The sequence below is a fragment of the Engystomops pustulosus genome, chromosome 7 (genome assembly GCF_040894005.1).
Source record: "Engystomops pustulosus chromosome 7, aEngPut4.maternal, whole genome shotgun sequence".
Classification (NCBI taxonomy): Eukaryota; Metazoa; Chordata; class Amphibia; order Anura; family Leptodactylidae; genus Engystomops; species Engystomops pustulosus.
The window spans coordinates 99,456,007-99,472,918 of NC_092417.1; the positions used below are offsets into that span (position 1 = coordinate 99,456,007).

At 45.3% G+C, this 16,912-nt stretch overlaps 1 protein-coding gene across 5 annotated transcripts; it reads left to right on the plus strand.

The window, feature by feature from the left end:
- Positions 1–4,235: 4,235 nt before the first annotated feature.
- Positions 4,236–16,853, plus strand: LOC140070654 (5-hydroxyisourate hydrolase-like). Of its 5 annotated transcripts, none has more exons than XM_072117396.1 (5): positions 7,883–8,004; positions 14,945–15,231; positions 15,801–15,937; positions 16,119–16,254; positions 16,638–16,853. In XM_072117396.1, exons 2-5 carry the CDS (start codon positions 15,079–15,081, stop codon positions 16,725–16,727), a joined length of 516 nt encoding a protein of 171 aa, XP_071973497.1. In that variant the 5' UTR covers positions 7,883–8,004; positions 14,945–15,078; the 3' UTR covers positions 16,728–16,853. The 5 variants fall into 5 exon arrangements, with proteins under 5 accessions (XP_071973501.1, XP_071973497.1, XP_071973498.1 ...); XM_072117397.1 differs by having other exon boundaries at positions 7,887–8,004; positions 14,945–15,129; XM_072117400.1 differs by lacking the exons at positions 7,883–8,004; positions 14,945–15,231 and adding an exon at positions 4,236–4,347.
- Positions 16,854–16,912: the final 59 nt, after the last annotated feature.

The window sequence follows — 16,912 nt, forward strand, 5'->3', positions numbered from 1 at the left end:
GCACAGAATAATTTTGTGTTCACAAAATATTCGGCTTGAAGACAAAATACATTACACTTCCACAAAAATACACATCTACTTTTAGTGAACACCAAATTTATTTTGTGCTTACATAATAGATTATGTGAACAAAAAAAAAATGATTTTGTATTTACAGAATCATTTTTGTGACACAGAATTAAATTTTGAAGACACAAAACTTGTCTTGTGACACAGATTTTTTTATTTTGTGGCACAGAATAATTTTTTTTTTTCAAAATTACATTTTGGTAGTACAAAATGCCATTCTGTGAGACAAAACTCATATTGTGTACAACAAAAACTATTTCTGTGATACAAAATACCATTCTGTTTGACAAAATACCATTTTGTGTAACAGATTTCTACTTCTGTACTAGAAAATACCATTCTGCGCAACAAAATTCTACTTCTGTACTACAAAGTACTATTATGTGCGACAGAATTCTACTTCTGTGCTACAAAATACCATTCTGTGTGACAGAATTCTACTTCTGTGCTACAAAATACCATTCTGTGTGACAGAATTCTACTTCTGTACTACAAAATACCATTCTGTGTGACAGAATTCTTATTCTGTGTGACAGAATTCTACTTCTGTACTACAAAATACCATTCTGTTTGACAAAATAGCATTCTGTGTGACAAAATTATACTTCTGTACTACAAAATACTATTCTGTGTGACAAAATTCTACTTCTGTGCTACCAAATGCCATTCTGTGCGACAGAATTCTACTTCTGTACTACAAAATACTTTTCTGTGCGACAGAATTCTACTTCTGTACTACAAAATACTATTCTGCGCGACAGAATTCTACTTCTGTACTACAAAATACTATTCTGCGCGACAGAATTCTACTTCTGTACTACAAAATACTATTCTGTGTGACAGAATTCTACTTCTGTACTACAAAATACTATTCTGTGCGACAGAATTCTACTTCTGTACTACAAAATACTATTCTGCGCGACAGAATTCTACTTCTGTACTACAAAATACTATTCTGTGTGACAGAATTCTACTTCTGTACTACAAAATACTATTCTGTGCGACAGAATTCTACTTCTGTACTACAAAATACTATTCTGTGCGACAGAATTCTACTTCTGTACTACAAAATACTATTCTGTGCGACAGAATTCTTATTCTGTGATAAATATCTGTCCGTAAAACACACACCAATCAAATGCTTCCTTTATTCCCAGGTCCTGGAGACAGCAGTGCAGCCCCAGCTCTGCTCTCAGGCTGGAGTTGTGACGGCATCTGCTCTGCACTGGTTGTGGTCTATAGATGGGGCAGGGCAGGGCAAGGACTGGGTTGTGCTGATCTCCTGCACATTGTAGTGTATACACTGGAAAGTGTCTGCTCTGAGAAGTTACAGTAGATTCTATTTCCTTGTGGTGTACCTTTAATGACATCATCGCCATGTGACTTGTGTGGGAGGAGCAACTCTAGCATTACACAGGAACCATGGAGATCCCTGGTAGAAGCTGCAGCCCTGAGGGAGAGGAGGAGGTGGGGAGCAGAGAGAGGAAAGGTGGGGTGCAGGGAGTGGAGGACGTGGGGTGCAGGGAGAGGAGGTGAGGAGCATGGAGAGGGGAAGGTGGGGAGCAGGGAGAGGAGGAGGTGGGGAGCAGGGAGAGGAGGAGGTGGGGAGCAGGGAGAGGAGGAGGTGGGGTGAAGGGAGAGGAGGAGGTGGGGTGAAGGGAGAGGAGGAGGTGGGGTGAAGGGAGAGGAGGAGGTGGGGTGAAGGGAGAGGAGGAGGTGGGGAGCAGGGAGAGGAGGAGGTGGGGAGCAGGGAGAGGGGGTGGGGAGCAGGGAGAGGAGGTGGGGAGCAATTAGAGGAGGAGGTGGGGAGCAGGGAGAGGAGGAGGTGGGGAGCAGGGAGAGGAGGAGGTGGGGAGCAGGGAGAGGAGGAGTTGGGGTGAAGGGAGAGGAGGAGTTGGGGTGAAGGGAGAGGAGGAGTTGGGGTGAAGGGAGAGGAGGAGGTGGGGTGAAGGGAGAGGAGGAGGTGGGGTGAAGGGAGAGGAGGAGGTGAAGTGCAGGGAGAGGAGGATGTGGGGAGCAGGGAGAGGAGGATGTGGGGAGCAGGGAGAGGAGGAGGTGGGGAGCAGGGAGAGGAGGAGGTGAGGAGCATGGAGAGGGGAAGGTGGGGAACAGGGAGAGGAGGATGTGGGGAGCAGGGAGAGGAGGATGTGGGGAGCAGGGAGAGGAGGAGAAGGTGGGGAGCTGGGAGAGAAGAAGGTGGGGAGCAGGGAGAGGAGATGGGGTGCAGGGAGAGGAGGAGAAGGGGAGCAAGGGGAGCATGTATGTAATGTGGAGGAGCAGGGTGACATGGATGTAATGTGGGGTGCAGTGTGACATTTATGTAATGTGGAGGAGCAGGGTGACATTGGTGTTATGTGGGGGTGCAGGGTGACATGGATGTAATGTGGGGTGCAGTGTGACATTTATGTAATGTGGAGGAGCAGGGTGACAGTAATGTAATTAGGCAAACCCCCTCTCCTCAGCTGCGTTTCAAACACAATGAAAACCCAGGCCAACAGGCAACATGTGAACGCGCCCTGAGCGTTTTGATTCCGATTTGTAACTGAATCAAAACGCATCGTGGCAGGCCACGGCCGATCGCATATGCGTTTCTATGCAAACGTATGTGATTGGCATTCAGAGCGTATTGTGTAAATGCGGGACACCTGGCGCTCATTGTGATGCATGCATTTACATACAAACACATATGTAATCGGCCGCTGGCCACCCCAGTGCGTCTTGAATCAGTTACAAAACGGAATCGAAACACTAACGTGTGGCATCACCATTATTGTCACTTATGGTTAGTTGACTCCACCTACTTGTGATGGCCACGCCTAAAGTAAATTGGCCCCGCCTATTGGCCACTTTTAATCTTTTTCTGGGGCCACTTTAAATTCCCAGTTCGCCCTTGGATGTAGGTCTTGGCAAAGGTCCACTGGAGCGGCCACTACCAGTCGCTCAGGAGGGATGACATGCCAAGGAGTCGGTTCTTCCGAGGAATGAGTGAGGGCATCAGCCTTGAAGTTCCTTTCAGCCGAATGGAAATGGATGAAGAAATTGACACGGGAAAAGAAGAGTAACCAATGGGCTTGTCATGGATTGAGGTGCTGTGCAGTCTAGAGATAGAGGAGGATCTTGTGATCCGTGAAGTTGCAGACCAGAAAATGACTTCCCTCCAAAAGATAGCGCCACTCTTCTAAGGCGAGTTTTATTGCCAATAGTTCCCAATCCCCTATGGGAGGAGAAAGTCTTTAAAAAGAAACCGCAGGTGAGAGTCTGGCCATTGGGCCCTTTCTGGGTAAGCAACGCTCCCGCTCCTACTGAGGAGGCATCAACTTCCAGGTGGAAATGCTTCTCTGTATCTAACTGTGTGAGAACTGGGGCCTAGGAAAAGGCAGACTTTAATTTAGAGAAGGCCTCTTCGGCCGCCGGAGGCCAGAGTCGAGGATTGGCACCCTTCTTGGTGAGACACAAGGGAGAAGAAGTACAGAATAAACTGCGGGTAGTAATTTACAAAGCCCAGGAACCTCTGTATTGCATGTAGCCCTATTGGGTGAGGCCATTGAAGAACCGCAGACAACTAGCAGGATCCAATAAAAACAATATGGTACCCTCTACCTGCAGACAATAGTTTAAAAGGAAAGAACGGCGCAAGGAGGAAAAATGGTCAAAAAAGGTCCAAACTGACCACCACGTTTCCAACAAATTAAATACAAATTAACCTCCACCTCTACGTTCTCCTGTTATCGCTAAATAAAATAGAGTAGAATAAGCATACCGCACCGCAGTACCTTTTTCAATAAAAGAATCCCGGTACTCACAAATCTGAAGACTGTCCTATTAAATCAGTGTCCCGAGACCCCAAATGATTAGAGAGGTATGATTGTCCTCTTCTGATGTTGACGATTCGACGCAAACTGTCTTCCCAGGTGAAACTCGGAGTCGAGCATGCGTTACCGAGCATGTATTTATACTTAAGGCCTTTTTATATTTAGTTTTTTGTGAGTATTTTTAATAAAAAACCTTTTCTCCAGCTGTGAATCTACTGCACCATCGTGTGTTCCTTTTTCTCATTTGAGTGACAAACAGGAGAGTGGACAAAGCAAATGGAACGACTGTGAAAGAGACGGAGTTCCCCGGTGGGAGGAATATGCAGTAGCACAGGAAACATCGCTTACCTTAGAGATGCTGGGAAGACAGTTTGCGTTGAATCGGCAACATCAGAAGAGGACGTTCATACCTCTCTAATCATTTGGGGTCTCGGGACACTGATTTAATAGGACAGTCTTCAGATTTGTGAGTACCGGGACTCTTTTATTGAAAAAGGTGCGGTATGCTTATTCTACTCTATTTTATTTAGCGATAACAGTAGAACGTAGAGGCGGAGGTTAATTTGTATTTATTTAACTAGCAGGATCCATCTGTAGTTCCCTGTCAGACTGGTGTGTAGTAGGCCCCCCACCGGAACTGAGTCTATGGGCCCAGCTTCTATTTCAACAATCTTGGCTAATTTTTTTCCCTGCGGGTGCGGTCTCACGTTGCGTTTACATTGCATTTTGAAATGCAATACAACAGCTGAGGAAAGGAGATGTGCTGAAGTACATTACTGTTATCATATGTGTTTAACAAAATGCTATGTTAACCCCTTAAGGACGCAGGGTTTTTCGGCTCATTTCTCGCTCTCCAACTTCAAAAATCCATAACTTTTTCATTTTTCCGTGTACAGACCTGTGTGAGGGCTTATTTTGTGCGTAACAAATTTTACTTTCCCTTAATGTTATTTATTTTAACATGCCGTGTACTGCGAAGCTGAAAAAAAATTCCAAATGTGGAAAAATTGTGGGCTCAGTTTTTACGACTTTCACTCTTCGCTCCAAATAACACGCCTACTTTATTCTTTGGTTCGGTGCGATCGCGGTGATACCAAATTTATATAGGTTTTATTGTGTTTTAATACATTTTCAAAAATTAAACGAATGTGTACAAAAAAGAAAAAAACAATTTTGCCATCTTCTGATGCTAATAACTTTTTCATACTTTGGCACACGGAGATGTGTGAGGGGTCATTTTTTGCGAAATGAGGCGACGTTTTCAATGCTACCATTTTGAGGTCTGTGCAACATTTTGATCATTTTTTATTTCATTTTTTATGTTATGTAAAAAGGTGTAAAAGTCGCATTTCCGACATTTGGGCGCCATTTCCCGCCTCCGAGGTCACCGCCGCCCGTAACCGTTTTTATATTTTGATAGATCGGGAATTTTGGGACGTGGCGATACCTAATATGTTTGTGATTTTTACTGTTTATTATGTTTTATATCCGTTCTAGGGAAAGGGGGGTGATTTGAATTTTTAATATTTTATTAATTTTTTTTATTTTTTTAACTTTTTTTTTTCTTTTTTTTTCCACTATTTTTTAGACCATCTAGGGTACATTAACCCTAGATGGTCAGATCACTCCTACCATATACTGCAATACTTCTGTATTGCAATATATGGCATTTTTGCAGGTCATACATTACAATGAGCCACTGGCTCATTGTAACGAACCTGCATAAGCCATGTAGGCTCGTGTCAAAAGAAGACCCGAGGCTACCATGGTAACCGATCGCCGCCCCCCGATGACGTTCGGGGGCGCGGCGATCGTAAAAAATATGGCGGCGATGGCCAGCGGCGTTGAGAGGGTTAATAGCTGCTGGGGGTTTTCTGCAAAATGCAAAAAACCCCACCTTTGTATGAAGAGGACTCAGCCCGTGAGCCCTCTTCATACATCCCTTATACCTCTGCGCTGTAGAGCTACGGCACAGATCGTTAAGGGGTTAACATTGTGTTAACACATGTTCTAATAAAACGGAAACATTAAAACAGTGTCAATGCATGTGTTAACATTGCATTAAATTTGCGATTTGTGAACGCACATGTTAATAGCCGTGTAATTAAGCAAATCTCCACTGCTGTTGTATTTTTCAGGATTCAGGATCCTGGGACTGGGACCGGAATCTAAGTGGCACCTGGGCTTCACCAGAGCCTGCTGCAAAGCGGGATGGTCTTGCTTCTGTGGGGTGCCACCAGGTCATTCCACAGTCTCGTGGTAAGGTTCAGGCACAGGGTCAGGGCAGGCGGCAGAGATGCAAGGTCAAGTCTAATCCGAGGTCAGCAACGGGAGGTCCAGGCAGAGGGGAACGGGAACACAGGAACGGACTGGAACACACAGAAGCACGGGAACAGGAACACAGGAACACACAGGAGCACGGGAACAGGAACGCAGGAACACGGGAACTCAGGAGCAGGAATACACAGTAACGTAGGAACAGGAACGCAGGAATGCTCAGGGATAACACAGGGGAGCTTTCTCTATGGCATATGCTCAAAGATCTGTTAGGGTGTTATGGTAGAGGCAGATTTAAATATCCTTCTGGGAAATGGCCAGCGCCAATTAATGGTGCGCTGGCCCTTTAAATTTTCTGAAGCCGGTGCGGGCACCCTAAGAGACGGGGACGTGTACACACGGACCGCGGGAATCAGTAGCGGTAAGACCGTGAACACCGGTGAGCCCGCAATCCGTAATATGGGTCGCAGGAGCACCCGTGATCCCCGTGACAGTATTGCGTTTCATAACACAATTTAAATGCAATGTGCGAACGCAGTCTCAAGCTCTGTTCAGGGTGCAGTCCCACATGTCTGGAAATAGTAAGGCAGCTGGTAAATATCTGCCTGCAAAGCAAGCTGTAATTGTGTGATCAATCAGATGTACTGTTATTTATAAAGAGAATGCTGGTTGGATACCTCACAAGGGGAGTTTATAAAACAAAAAAGTCCAAGAAATGGTGTGAACACCATCTAAGGAAGACGTCGGCACTACCAGACTCACATTGAAGGATCACGGACAGCCTTGAAGGGTTGTGGCGTTCAGGTCGGGTACACTCTTAGTGCACGGGTGGTGCTCAAGTGTTCACTTGAATTAAAGAAGACAAAGAATAGTGGCACTCACCCAAAAGAGAGAATCTTCTTTTTATTCAAAGCGGTGCATAGGACAGGGAGGTGCTACACCTGCTACACCTCCCTGTCCTATGCACCGCTTTGAATAAAAAGAAGATTCTCTTTTTTGGGTGAGTGCCACTATTCTTTGTCTTCTTTACTTCAAGTGGAGTTTATAAAACCCCTTGTGGCTGGAAAGTTAGGGAGTTCTTCCTAAGAGGGAAGAACTTAGGCTGGATTCACACTACCGTTGCCCGCCATACCATAGCACGGCAGGCACACGGCAGCGTGCGGGGAGCGCTGCTCACCCCCACCCCTCTCTATAGGGATGTACGGCGCACGGCGCCGTATGCCCTGAAAAGATAGGAAATGTCCTATTTTTTCACAGGGTACGGAGCGGTACTGTGCCGCTTCCACCTGCCAGGCTGTGGAGGAGGCCTCTGTTCCCTGGTACTGAGCACCATGCTCTTGCCAGCCACTCAGGTACCTAGGGATCCGGTTGCCCCAAGCCAGAAAAAGTCTAGTCCCTCGTGGGGGATGTTGCACATGGCGTTTTCAATGCATTTTTAAACTCACTGCAGAAATGCATGCATCAATTCCTGGAATTGATAAATATCCCCCCCTCCACTATGTATGATATATAAATATTCCACATGTACACATTTCTCAAGTACCAACTCATACAAATATTCCACGTGTCCACCCTACATGCAGGGCTGGATTATAGAATGGGGGCGATGTGCGTGCCCTGGCCCCCTCCCCACCTTGATCCACGCCTACGGAAAATCGTTCAATTAATCTATATCAGAGATATAAATTAGGACACCGATATAGATGAGCTCCCGGGAGCAGCAGCAGAAAGGGAGATGAGGAGGGAGGGTGGAGGAGAAACTTGCACAGGCTCTGGCCAATCCCTGCTCTGCTTGTAAGTAGGGGAGGGAGACGCAGAGTAGTGACAGAAGAGGAGGGCAGCCACAGTGAGTAAACTCTTCTTGATTTACAACAGTGTCTGGCAGTGGCCAGTAACATCTCCAGAGCACAGCACCAGATAAATATGTTTCCTGTCCCATGTCAGTGCATTAACCCTTTGATGTCCAGCATGTAATAGCTGTAATAAAATAGGCTTATTTTTATTTTGGATTGTACTTCCTGTTGTAAAGCTCTCTGACACTCTCTTCACATAAGCCACCCTCCATTGATGCCAAACAATACTATCGGGGTTAAATGTCAGAGAGAAATCCTGATACATATTTCTATTGTGTATCATGAGGTTCTGCAGCAGCCTAGGTGTGTATTATGATGCTCTGCAGCAGCTGATGTTTGCATAATGAGGATCTGCAGCAGTTGAGCTGTGTATCATGAGGTTCTGCAGCAGCTAAAATTTGTATAATGGTGTTCTGCAGTACATGACATTTGTACAATGATGGTCCGCAGCAGCTGAGCTGTGTATAATGAGGTTCTGCAGCAGCCGAGGTGTGTATTATGATGTTCTGCAGCAGCTGACATTGTATAATTATGTTTTGCAGCATATGGCATTTGTATAACAATGCTCTGCAGCAGCTGATGTTTGTATAATAAGGTTGTGCAGCAGCTCAGCTGTGTATCATGAGGTACTGACCTGCTGACATTTTTATTATGAGGTTCTGCAGCAGCTAAGGTATGAATCATTATGGGGGCCCCCACCAACCTTAATCCGACCTGCCTACATGTACACCTAAAGAGAACCCGTCAGGCAAATTAACCCCCTAAACTAAATATATTTTCCTAAACTGCCATTAAAAGTATTGCCTCTATCCCTTAATTGTCCCTCTACATGCCTGTAAACCTAAGCAATGAGGGCCTAAAGCTGTATGCAAATGACCTGTGAAATGTCCAATAAGTCATTAGCATATTCAAGTTGTCCGGCTCATTCATGAGTGGTAGGCACAGCCACACCCCCAGTGCATGACTGACAGCTTGTATAATGGTGTGAGGCTGTATAATGGTGTAATGACTCCTCCATGTGCTTCCTGGTGCTGGCGCCCCCTGCAGCCTGTGTGTATAAGATACTCCTATACACCTTACTGACAGTCTGTATAATGGTGTGCGGTATAATGGTGTAATGGCTACTCCATGCGCTTGCTGGTGGCCACGCCCCCTGCAGCCTGTGTGTGTATAAGAGCGATACAACAGCTCCAGGCAGCCATGTTATAGCAGAATATGTCAGGTACTTGTGTAGCTGATGTCTGTGTATCACACATGTATTTGGGAGGATGCAGCATGTCAGCAGATAAAGCACAGACACTAACTATGCTTTACTATACATTACACACAGACATGAGCAGGGGGAAGTAGGGGAGGGGTAACAGGGGTGACATTACTGCCTCTGACCATGTGGCCAGCCTCATTTACATAATAAAGAAAAGATGATTTTACAGAATTAATGACAGAGACCTGATTACAAGGTGGAGGAAGGGCTGCAGCATGAGGTGAAGAGAAAGCCTGAGAAAGTTCTGTAGAATAATAGACTGGGATGGTTGAACTATTCTGTGCAGGAGACAGCTGTATCCACTGTTCTGAACACATCCAGCTCTGAGAGAGGGAGAGAAAGAGCTCTGTCACATGACCACCTCCTCTGTTAGCAGTGAGCAGCAGCCCCTCCCAGGAGTCCAACAGATAAACAAACTACAGATTCACAGGGCTTATCAGCACAGGCAGTGGAAGCAGCCACTGCAGCACTCAGATAATCTGAGGGCGTGTTCACACGTTCTGCTAGCGTCGCATTCATAACACGATGCTAGCGCACAGGGTGCAGGGCTCGGGCCATTGCATATGCGTTGCATGGGAAACGCATGCGATTGATAACCCGATCGCATGAGTTTCTCTGAAAATGAATATGCGATCGGCCCGAGCCCCACCCCCTGTGCGGTAGCGTGGCGTTATGAACGCGACGCTAGCGGAACGTGTAAACGCGTCCTGAGGGGTATAGCAAAGAAATGCTGGATATAGGTAACAAAGATAAAAGGCAAAAGTAATAGGATAAATAAGTAAAAATAGGTAATAGGCAAAGTTGTTCTACATCCCAAGAGCTATCGAATTGTGGGCAGGGACACACCTACCTTGAGGCGGGTTGAGAATTTCGCATCAGGCGGTAGTGCCCATGCTGGTTGTGGAGGTGGCATTTTTTAGGATTGTAAGTTAGGCAGCCAAAACATGTCACTGTAAAAAGTGTTGGCGTGTCCTGGCTGCCAGTGACTGCAAGAGGAGAGGTCTGGAGTAGAAGGCCTTCACCACCTTCCCCCCATACCCCCTCCTAGCAGGCTCCGTTGTTCCATAGGAAGCTGACACTGCTGGAGAGCGGGGGAGGAGAATAGCTGTGGCACTGGCCTGTTCCCCTGCTGCCTGTAAGCAGAGCGGGAGAGTTATAAAGGGAATAAAGCAATACACTGCTACTTGAAGTGAAGCAGAAGAAAAGTCCTAAGGTAACAGCTGACAGACTACAGACAGCAAGAGATAAAACCCTGTGTGTCCTCTCCTTCCCCAGTGTCTGTTGGTGCTCACTAGTACCTGCATTAACCCCTCACTGCCCTGGGTGTAGGAGCTGACATTTAAGGACACGGTCACACGTTCCGCTAGGCGTCCATTCATAACGTGACGCTAGTGCACAGGGGGCGGTCCCGGCCCTGAACGCAAGCTGATTGATAAGCTGATCGCATGCACTTCCTGGAAACGCATGTGCGTTCGGGCTGTGAACCGCCCCCTGTGTGCTCGCGCCGCATTATGAAGGGACGCATAGCGGAAAGTGTGACCGCGGCCTAAAGGTAGCGTTTTTTGATGTTCCAGCAGGACTTCTTTACAGCATTGAAGTCCCACATCACCTCTGCTACACTTGACCAACTAAGCACTATGCAGCCTGCCCAACTGAGCCCAGCTGCACCTGCCCAACTGAGCCCAGCTGCACCTGCCCAACTGAGCCCAGCTGCACCTGCCCAACTGAGCCCAGCTGCACCTGCCCAACTGAGCCCAGCTGCACCTGCCCAACTGAGCCCAGCTGCACCTGCCCAACTCAGCCATGCTGCACCTGCCCAACTCAGCCATGCTGCACCTGACCAAATTTGCTTCATGTCCAACACAAATATATCGTCATAATCATCTAATCCTGCAAAAAATTAAGTATGAAAAAGTCCTACATATATGTAAGAATATTTGTATCTCCCAAATCTTATTGACCTAAAAATTAAAGAGGAGATATAATTTGGAGTGCACATAAAAACGGCACACAAGAAAATGGCATGGAATTTATTTCCGCTTTTAGCCAAAAGATACAGCAATTTTATGAATTAAAACTTAATTTTTACTATACAGGAGGTCCCCTACTTAAGGACACCGACTTACAGACGACCCCTAGTTACAGATGGACCCCTCTGCCCACTGTGCAGTCCCAGACTGCATTGATCAGCTGTAAGGTGTCTGTAATGAAGCTATATTGATAATCCTTGGTCCCATTAAGGCAAAAAAATTTTGAAGCTCTAATTGTCACTGGGGAATTTTTTTCTTTTGTCTGGGTCTACAATTATAAAATATACAATTTCGACTTGCATATAAATTCAACTTAAGAACAAACCTATGGAACCAAACCTATGGAACCTATCCTGTACGTAAAATATATCAACACTTTGTGCAATCACAAAAAAGAAAAAATCCACAATAAAAACAACACGTCTGGACCGCCAGTTGTACAAGAGTTAATGGTGCTACCTTGTGTAGTGGACAAATCCGACCAATGCAGAGATGTGGAGATACGGTACCCAATAATTAATATAAACAGTCTGGGCAGATATGCAAAATGTAATCCCTAGGGCCCACACCGGAACCCAAAATTATTGACTCCTGCCCTTACAAGGGCAGAACCAAGGAAAGTCTGTCCCTTAGGACTGTCCTAGTAATCCCTGAAACATATTCCTCTTACTTGTTTTGTCGGAAGGACTCCTCAGAGGGCATAACTAGGATCTCTGCCCAGCACAGTGTACATGTCTTTGAGAGTAACGTTCCCAGTGAATGCCATTACCAGTGGTGTATCGCTCGGTGGAGTGAAAACCACACATAATAATCTTCACCCTGCTTGTGCCATTTTTTTCTGGTGCACTCAGTTGTGTCGGGACCGACATAGCTGTGGCGGCAGGTGCAAATCCGCACCGGAATTCTCCTTTAGGTGCATTGTTTCGCATTGTGGGGAACACAGTGCAGCCCCAACAAAAATCTGGTGCAAACACTTCAAAAATAGATGTGCAAGCTGTTTGCACATGGATTTGTTTGCAACCTGAAAACTGGCGCAGCCACTTTTATAAATGTGGGCCATAGTCCACATCAGGTCTCTGTCACTAGTCCTGTCACCACTACCTGTTGGAGCAGCTCACAAGGATCCATCACAGCCTTTATCTAGTCAGTTCATACATTGATCATTGTAAAATCATCTTTTCTTTATTATGTAAATGAGGCTGGTTACATGGTTAGAGGCAGTGATGTCACCCCTGTTCCCCCTCCCCTCCCCCCCCCCCAGCTCATGTCTGTGTGTAATGTATAGTAAAGCATTGCTAGTGTGTGTGCTGTATCTGCTGACATGCTGCATCCTCCTAATACACAGAGACACAGACATCAGCTACACAAGTACCTGACATGTTCTGCTATAACATGGCTGCCTGGAGCTGTTGTATCTCTCCTATACACACACATGCACACACAGGCTGCAGGGGGCATGGCTGCCAGTACCAGGAAGCACATCATTATACAGCCTCACACAATTATACAGGCTGTCAGTCATGCACTGGGGGTGTGGCTGTGCCTCCCACTCATGAATAAGGTGGACAGCTTGATTATGCTAATGACTTATTGAACATCTCACAGGTCATTTGCATACAGCTTTAGGACCTCATTGCTTAGGTTTACAGGCATGTAGAAGGACAATGAAGGGATATAGGCAATGCTCTGTAATGGCAGTCTATGAAAATATATTTAGTTTAGGGGGGTTATTTTGCCTGGCGGGTTCTCTTTAAGAGCGCTGGTATCCAACCCTCCCTCACCCCGCAGTCTACAAAGTCGCTAGTTAATAATCGTCACAAAAGAGAGAAGAGAGTGGCTCTGGCACTACCCCCAAACACCTCGTGACACAATTGAGCCCCGGTTCTGTTGGAGTAACGTATGGCATATGTTGCAGTAAGGTGAAGCCACAGGTGGTGCTCAGCAGGAAAACAGTGTAATCTTGAATAGATGTGAAGAAAATCGCGGCACTCACCAGGAACGCTTCAGTATTTATTCATAACAACACAGGTGGTACAGGACGCCGGCGTCCTGTACCGCTAGTTAATAATGTACACCCTCGCAGTGAGTCTTGTTCGAAAGCGCAGAGATGGTGCGCATGCGCAGTTCGCTGCAAAGGCACATCGAGTCGCCAAGCAGCTCACTGCACAGGCTCAAGGTTTCCTGTGTGGTGAGCTGACGTCAGAAAGGGAGGGTTAGTCACAGGGAGGAGGTGGGAGGGGAAGAAATTAAATATCAATGAGCGGGGGCCGGACTGAGTGTTATGCTAATTACCCAGCGAATATTGTGAATTGAATAGTAGCATCACTCCAGGACTTGAGAAGGACTTCTTGGCAGGGAGCCAGGTCAGCTTTAGCCGTGGATATTACACGAACGGAGCGGAACTCAGTGGTGAAAATAAGAGTTTTGGAATGTACTATGCAGTGCCTAATGTGATCTGTCACCAGTGAAATTTAGCCTTCTGGGGACAGGTTCCCTTTAACTCTGCTGCCTGCCTTATTCATCTCTTTCTTCGCTTCTCCTCTGCCAGTCTCTCCACTGGTTACCCATTTCACAGTGAATTCAGTTTACAATACTAACCATGACTTACAAAGTTGTCCATAACCTGTCCGCTCCATATATCTCTGTGCTAATTAGCCAATACCGTCCTTCAAGTAATCTCCGATCCTCACAGGACGTCCTATTTCCCTCTATTACCATCTGCTCTTCTCTCAACCATCTCCAGGATTTCTCTTGTGCATCCCCCATACTCTGAAACTATCAACCAAATTGTGTCAAGACTGCCCCCCACCATCCAAACTGATCTGTGGTAGTAATGTAGGGCACCTTTGAAGAACACCATTTCTATGTCCATCTTCCTTTATAAGGGACCGATTTAAACAAATGTGCCACGAGGTTTGTTAGGGTCTCTGGACAAATAAATGGCAAACTCCAAAGTCGAGAGAATTTCTCTACAGATGGAAGGCAAGGATCAATGATAGCCATATATACTTTGCCTTAAAACTACTATTTATAATTTGTACTTTGCTTTATAACTTAACTGTTCATGATACATACTTTACAACTTTAAAGGGGTTGTCCATGTATATAAAAAATGTTCTATATGGCGTGTGTGTGTGTGTGTTCAGCTCCGGCACTGGCCTGTGACTGCCGGCACCAACCCTGCTACAGCCCAAAACTATTGCTGAGGTACTGTGGGGTACTGGCATGGGGAGAGAGGTGAATCTTTAAGACAGTGTAGTGTAGGGGGCTTGGATTTGGCCTGTGGGCCCTTTGTTTGACACCTATTCCCTAGAGGCAATAAAACTTTCACACCGCCTATTTAAACTAATAAAAGACTTTGTTTATTAGCTATTTTTGTCATAATTTCTCCATCTTTCTTCAAAATTTCCATAAACTTTTGTGTACCAAATTCATGTCACGTCAGATATTCTGTTATATTATACTTGTTAAGGAGACCAGAGTTTGTAGCAATATCAGGAAGACTATTTTCATTTACCTTTTTAAAGCAACAATAATTTTTACACAACAAATGGAAATAATTAAATGTGGGGTTGGGGAAGTATATGGTATATAACACAATCATTGCCTCTAAGGTCACTGATCTGTCTCTGAAACCAGCAACAGGTCAGCTGGCAGGGAGACAACAACAAAAGAAAAAAATACCAGTGATCTGGTAAAAGTTAACCAAGACCCCCAGGACACGTGAGCATTACAGTACAAAGGTCAGGACTCCGGCCAGGACACGTCTTACTATGAGCAGGTACCGGCTGCAGCTCATTCATCAGCACCTGCAGGGCACTCAGGTAATTATCTGTGATATGTGTGTGGGCATGACGGGATCACAGCCCTCCTCCTCTGTCTTATCCAGCAGCAGGAAGTGCTTTGGCTTAACTTCCAGGACACAAGTAGGTAAATAAGAACAGATACAAACCATGCGGCAGAGATGACAGGGACCTTCTGCTATACAATCTCTGCAGAATATGTGTTGCTGCTTCCTATAGCTGCTATAGTTCAGATCTGCAACTAACTACCTGCAGATGACATGAAACAAAGGATAGAAAGAGCACAACATGCTCCGAGCCTACTGTTATATATCCAGCAATAATACATAAAATTCCCCATTGCTTCTTTTCCGCAGGCTTGTAAAAAGGAAATATGCATATATTAACTCTCGGTCACAGATTTTAGCTTAATAAACTTAGAAACAATGCGGCATAAATATTGAGAATGTTCAAAATTATGTGGGACCTGATTGCTAGGACAAAGAAAAAAACTTAGAAGGCACAGGAAAGGGAAGCTGCAACCTCTTAAAAGATTATGATGGTCTCTGAAATTGCACTTTACTGCTATTTACACAGTTACCTAAAATGTCAGCACAGACTGTACTATAGATTATACATTTCTAGGCTTTTGTGGACAGCATAGATGTGACATAATAACTAGTCTTCTATTCCTATTATTGCATCTCTGAAAGGAAATGTCGGGTAGCAGTGACACCCTGCTGAGCACCCATGTCCTAAATACAGCACAGGGGATACCAGCAAGAGGCCTGACAATCACCTTGTCCAAGCTGGAAGCCAACCAGACAAGATGGGTACAACTGAGCAGAAGGTGTGCACGCTGGGTATCTTGTATGAGACTGCTACAACAAATAGAAAGTAGACAGCATCACATTATATGTAAATATAACCTACTAGAATAATCAGAAGATGAATAGAAGATTATAATTCTATTATTTGCTATATGCAACAGAGTTTAATGAAATTTCTATTACTGAACTTTCTTTTGACAGTGTCACTAATGAGGACGGCCGCTGTCCTGGGCTCTTGCGGGGAGAACCTCTTACTGCTGGGACTTTTCAGTTACGCTTTGACACAAAGGACTACTGGAAACAGATGCAGCAGGACAGTTTCTACCCTTATGTGGAGGTACCAGATATGCATGTGTATTGATTGGGCCCCCGTCAAATCATCTGAAGTTTACTGTTCTAGCTCTCTATAGTAGCCGATTCTTCTTCATCGTTTTGACATGGGAAGTGGGAGAGAGGTAGCTAAGGGCACCTGATGCAAAGACAAAACCTGTAACTGGGCCCCATCAACGATTTATAATACTGATATCTTCCTCTATGGAAGATGGGCCCTGGGCCAGAGTCTGGGTGTGCCTGTTAACACTCCATCCTCTACAAATACATTGGATTTGGGTGGGAATCCTTACCTGAAAATACCTTATAAAATCTGCATAGGAAACCAAAATGTATACATTTTCCCATTTTAAACATAAATAATCTTCTCTGTATTTAATTATCCGACAGGTTGTTTTCACCATAACGGACCCAAAACAGAAGTACCATGTGCCACTCCTGCTGAGTCCATTCTCGTACAGCACCTACAGAGGGAGTTAATAGCATTGAAGAGTTACAGCACATTATGTTATTCCAGCATTGCCTATATACGTGCATGCATGCATGTATAGCTCAAAGTCATTATTTCATATACACCAAGGGTTAAATAAACAGATTACACAAGAACTACTACTATTCATTGTGCGCACTGCTATGCCTAGATTCCCACCTTACCCTTGGGCAAA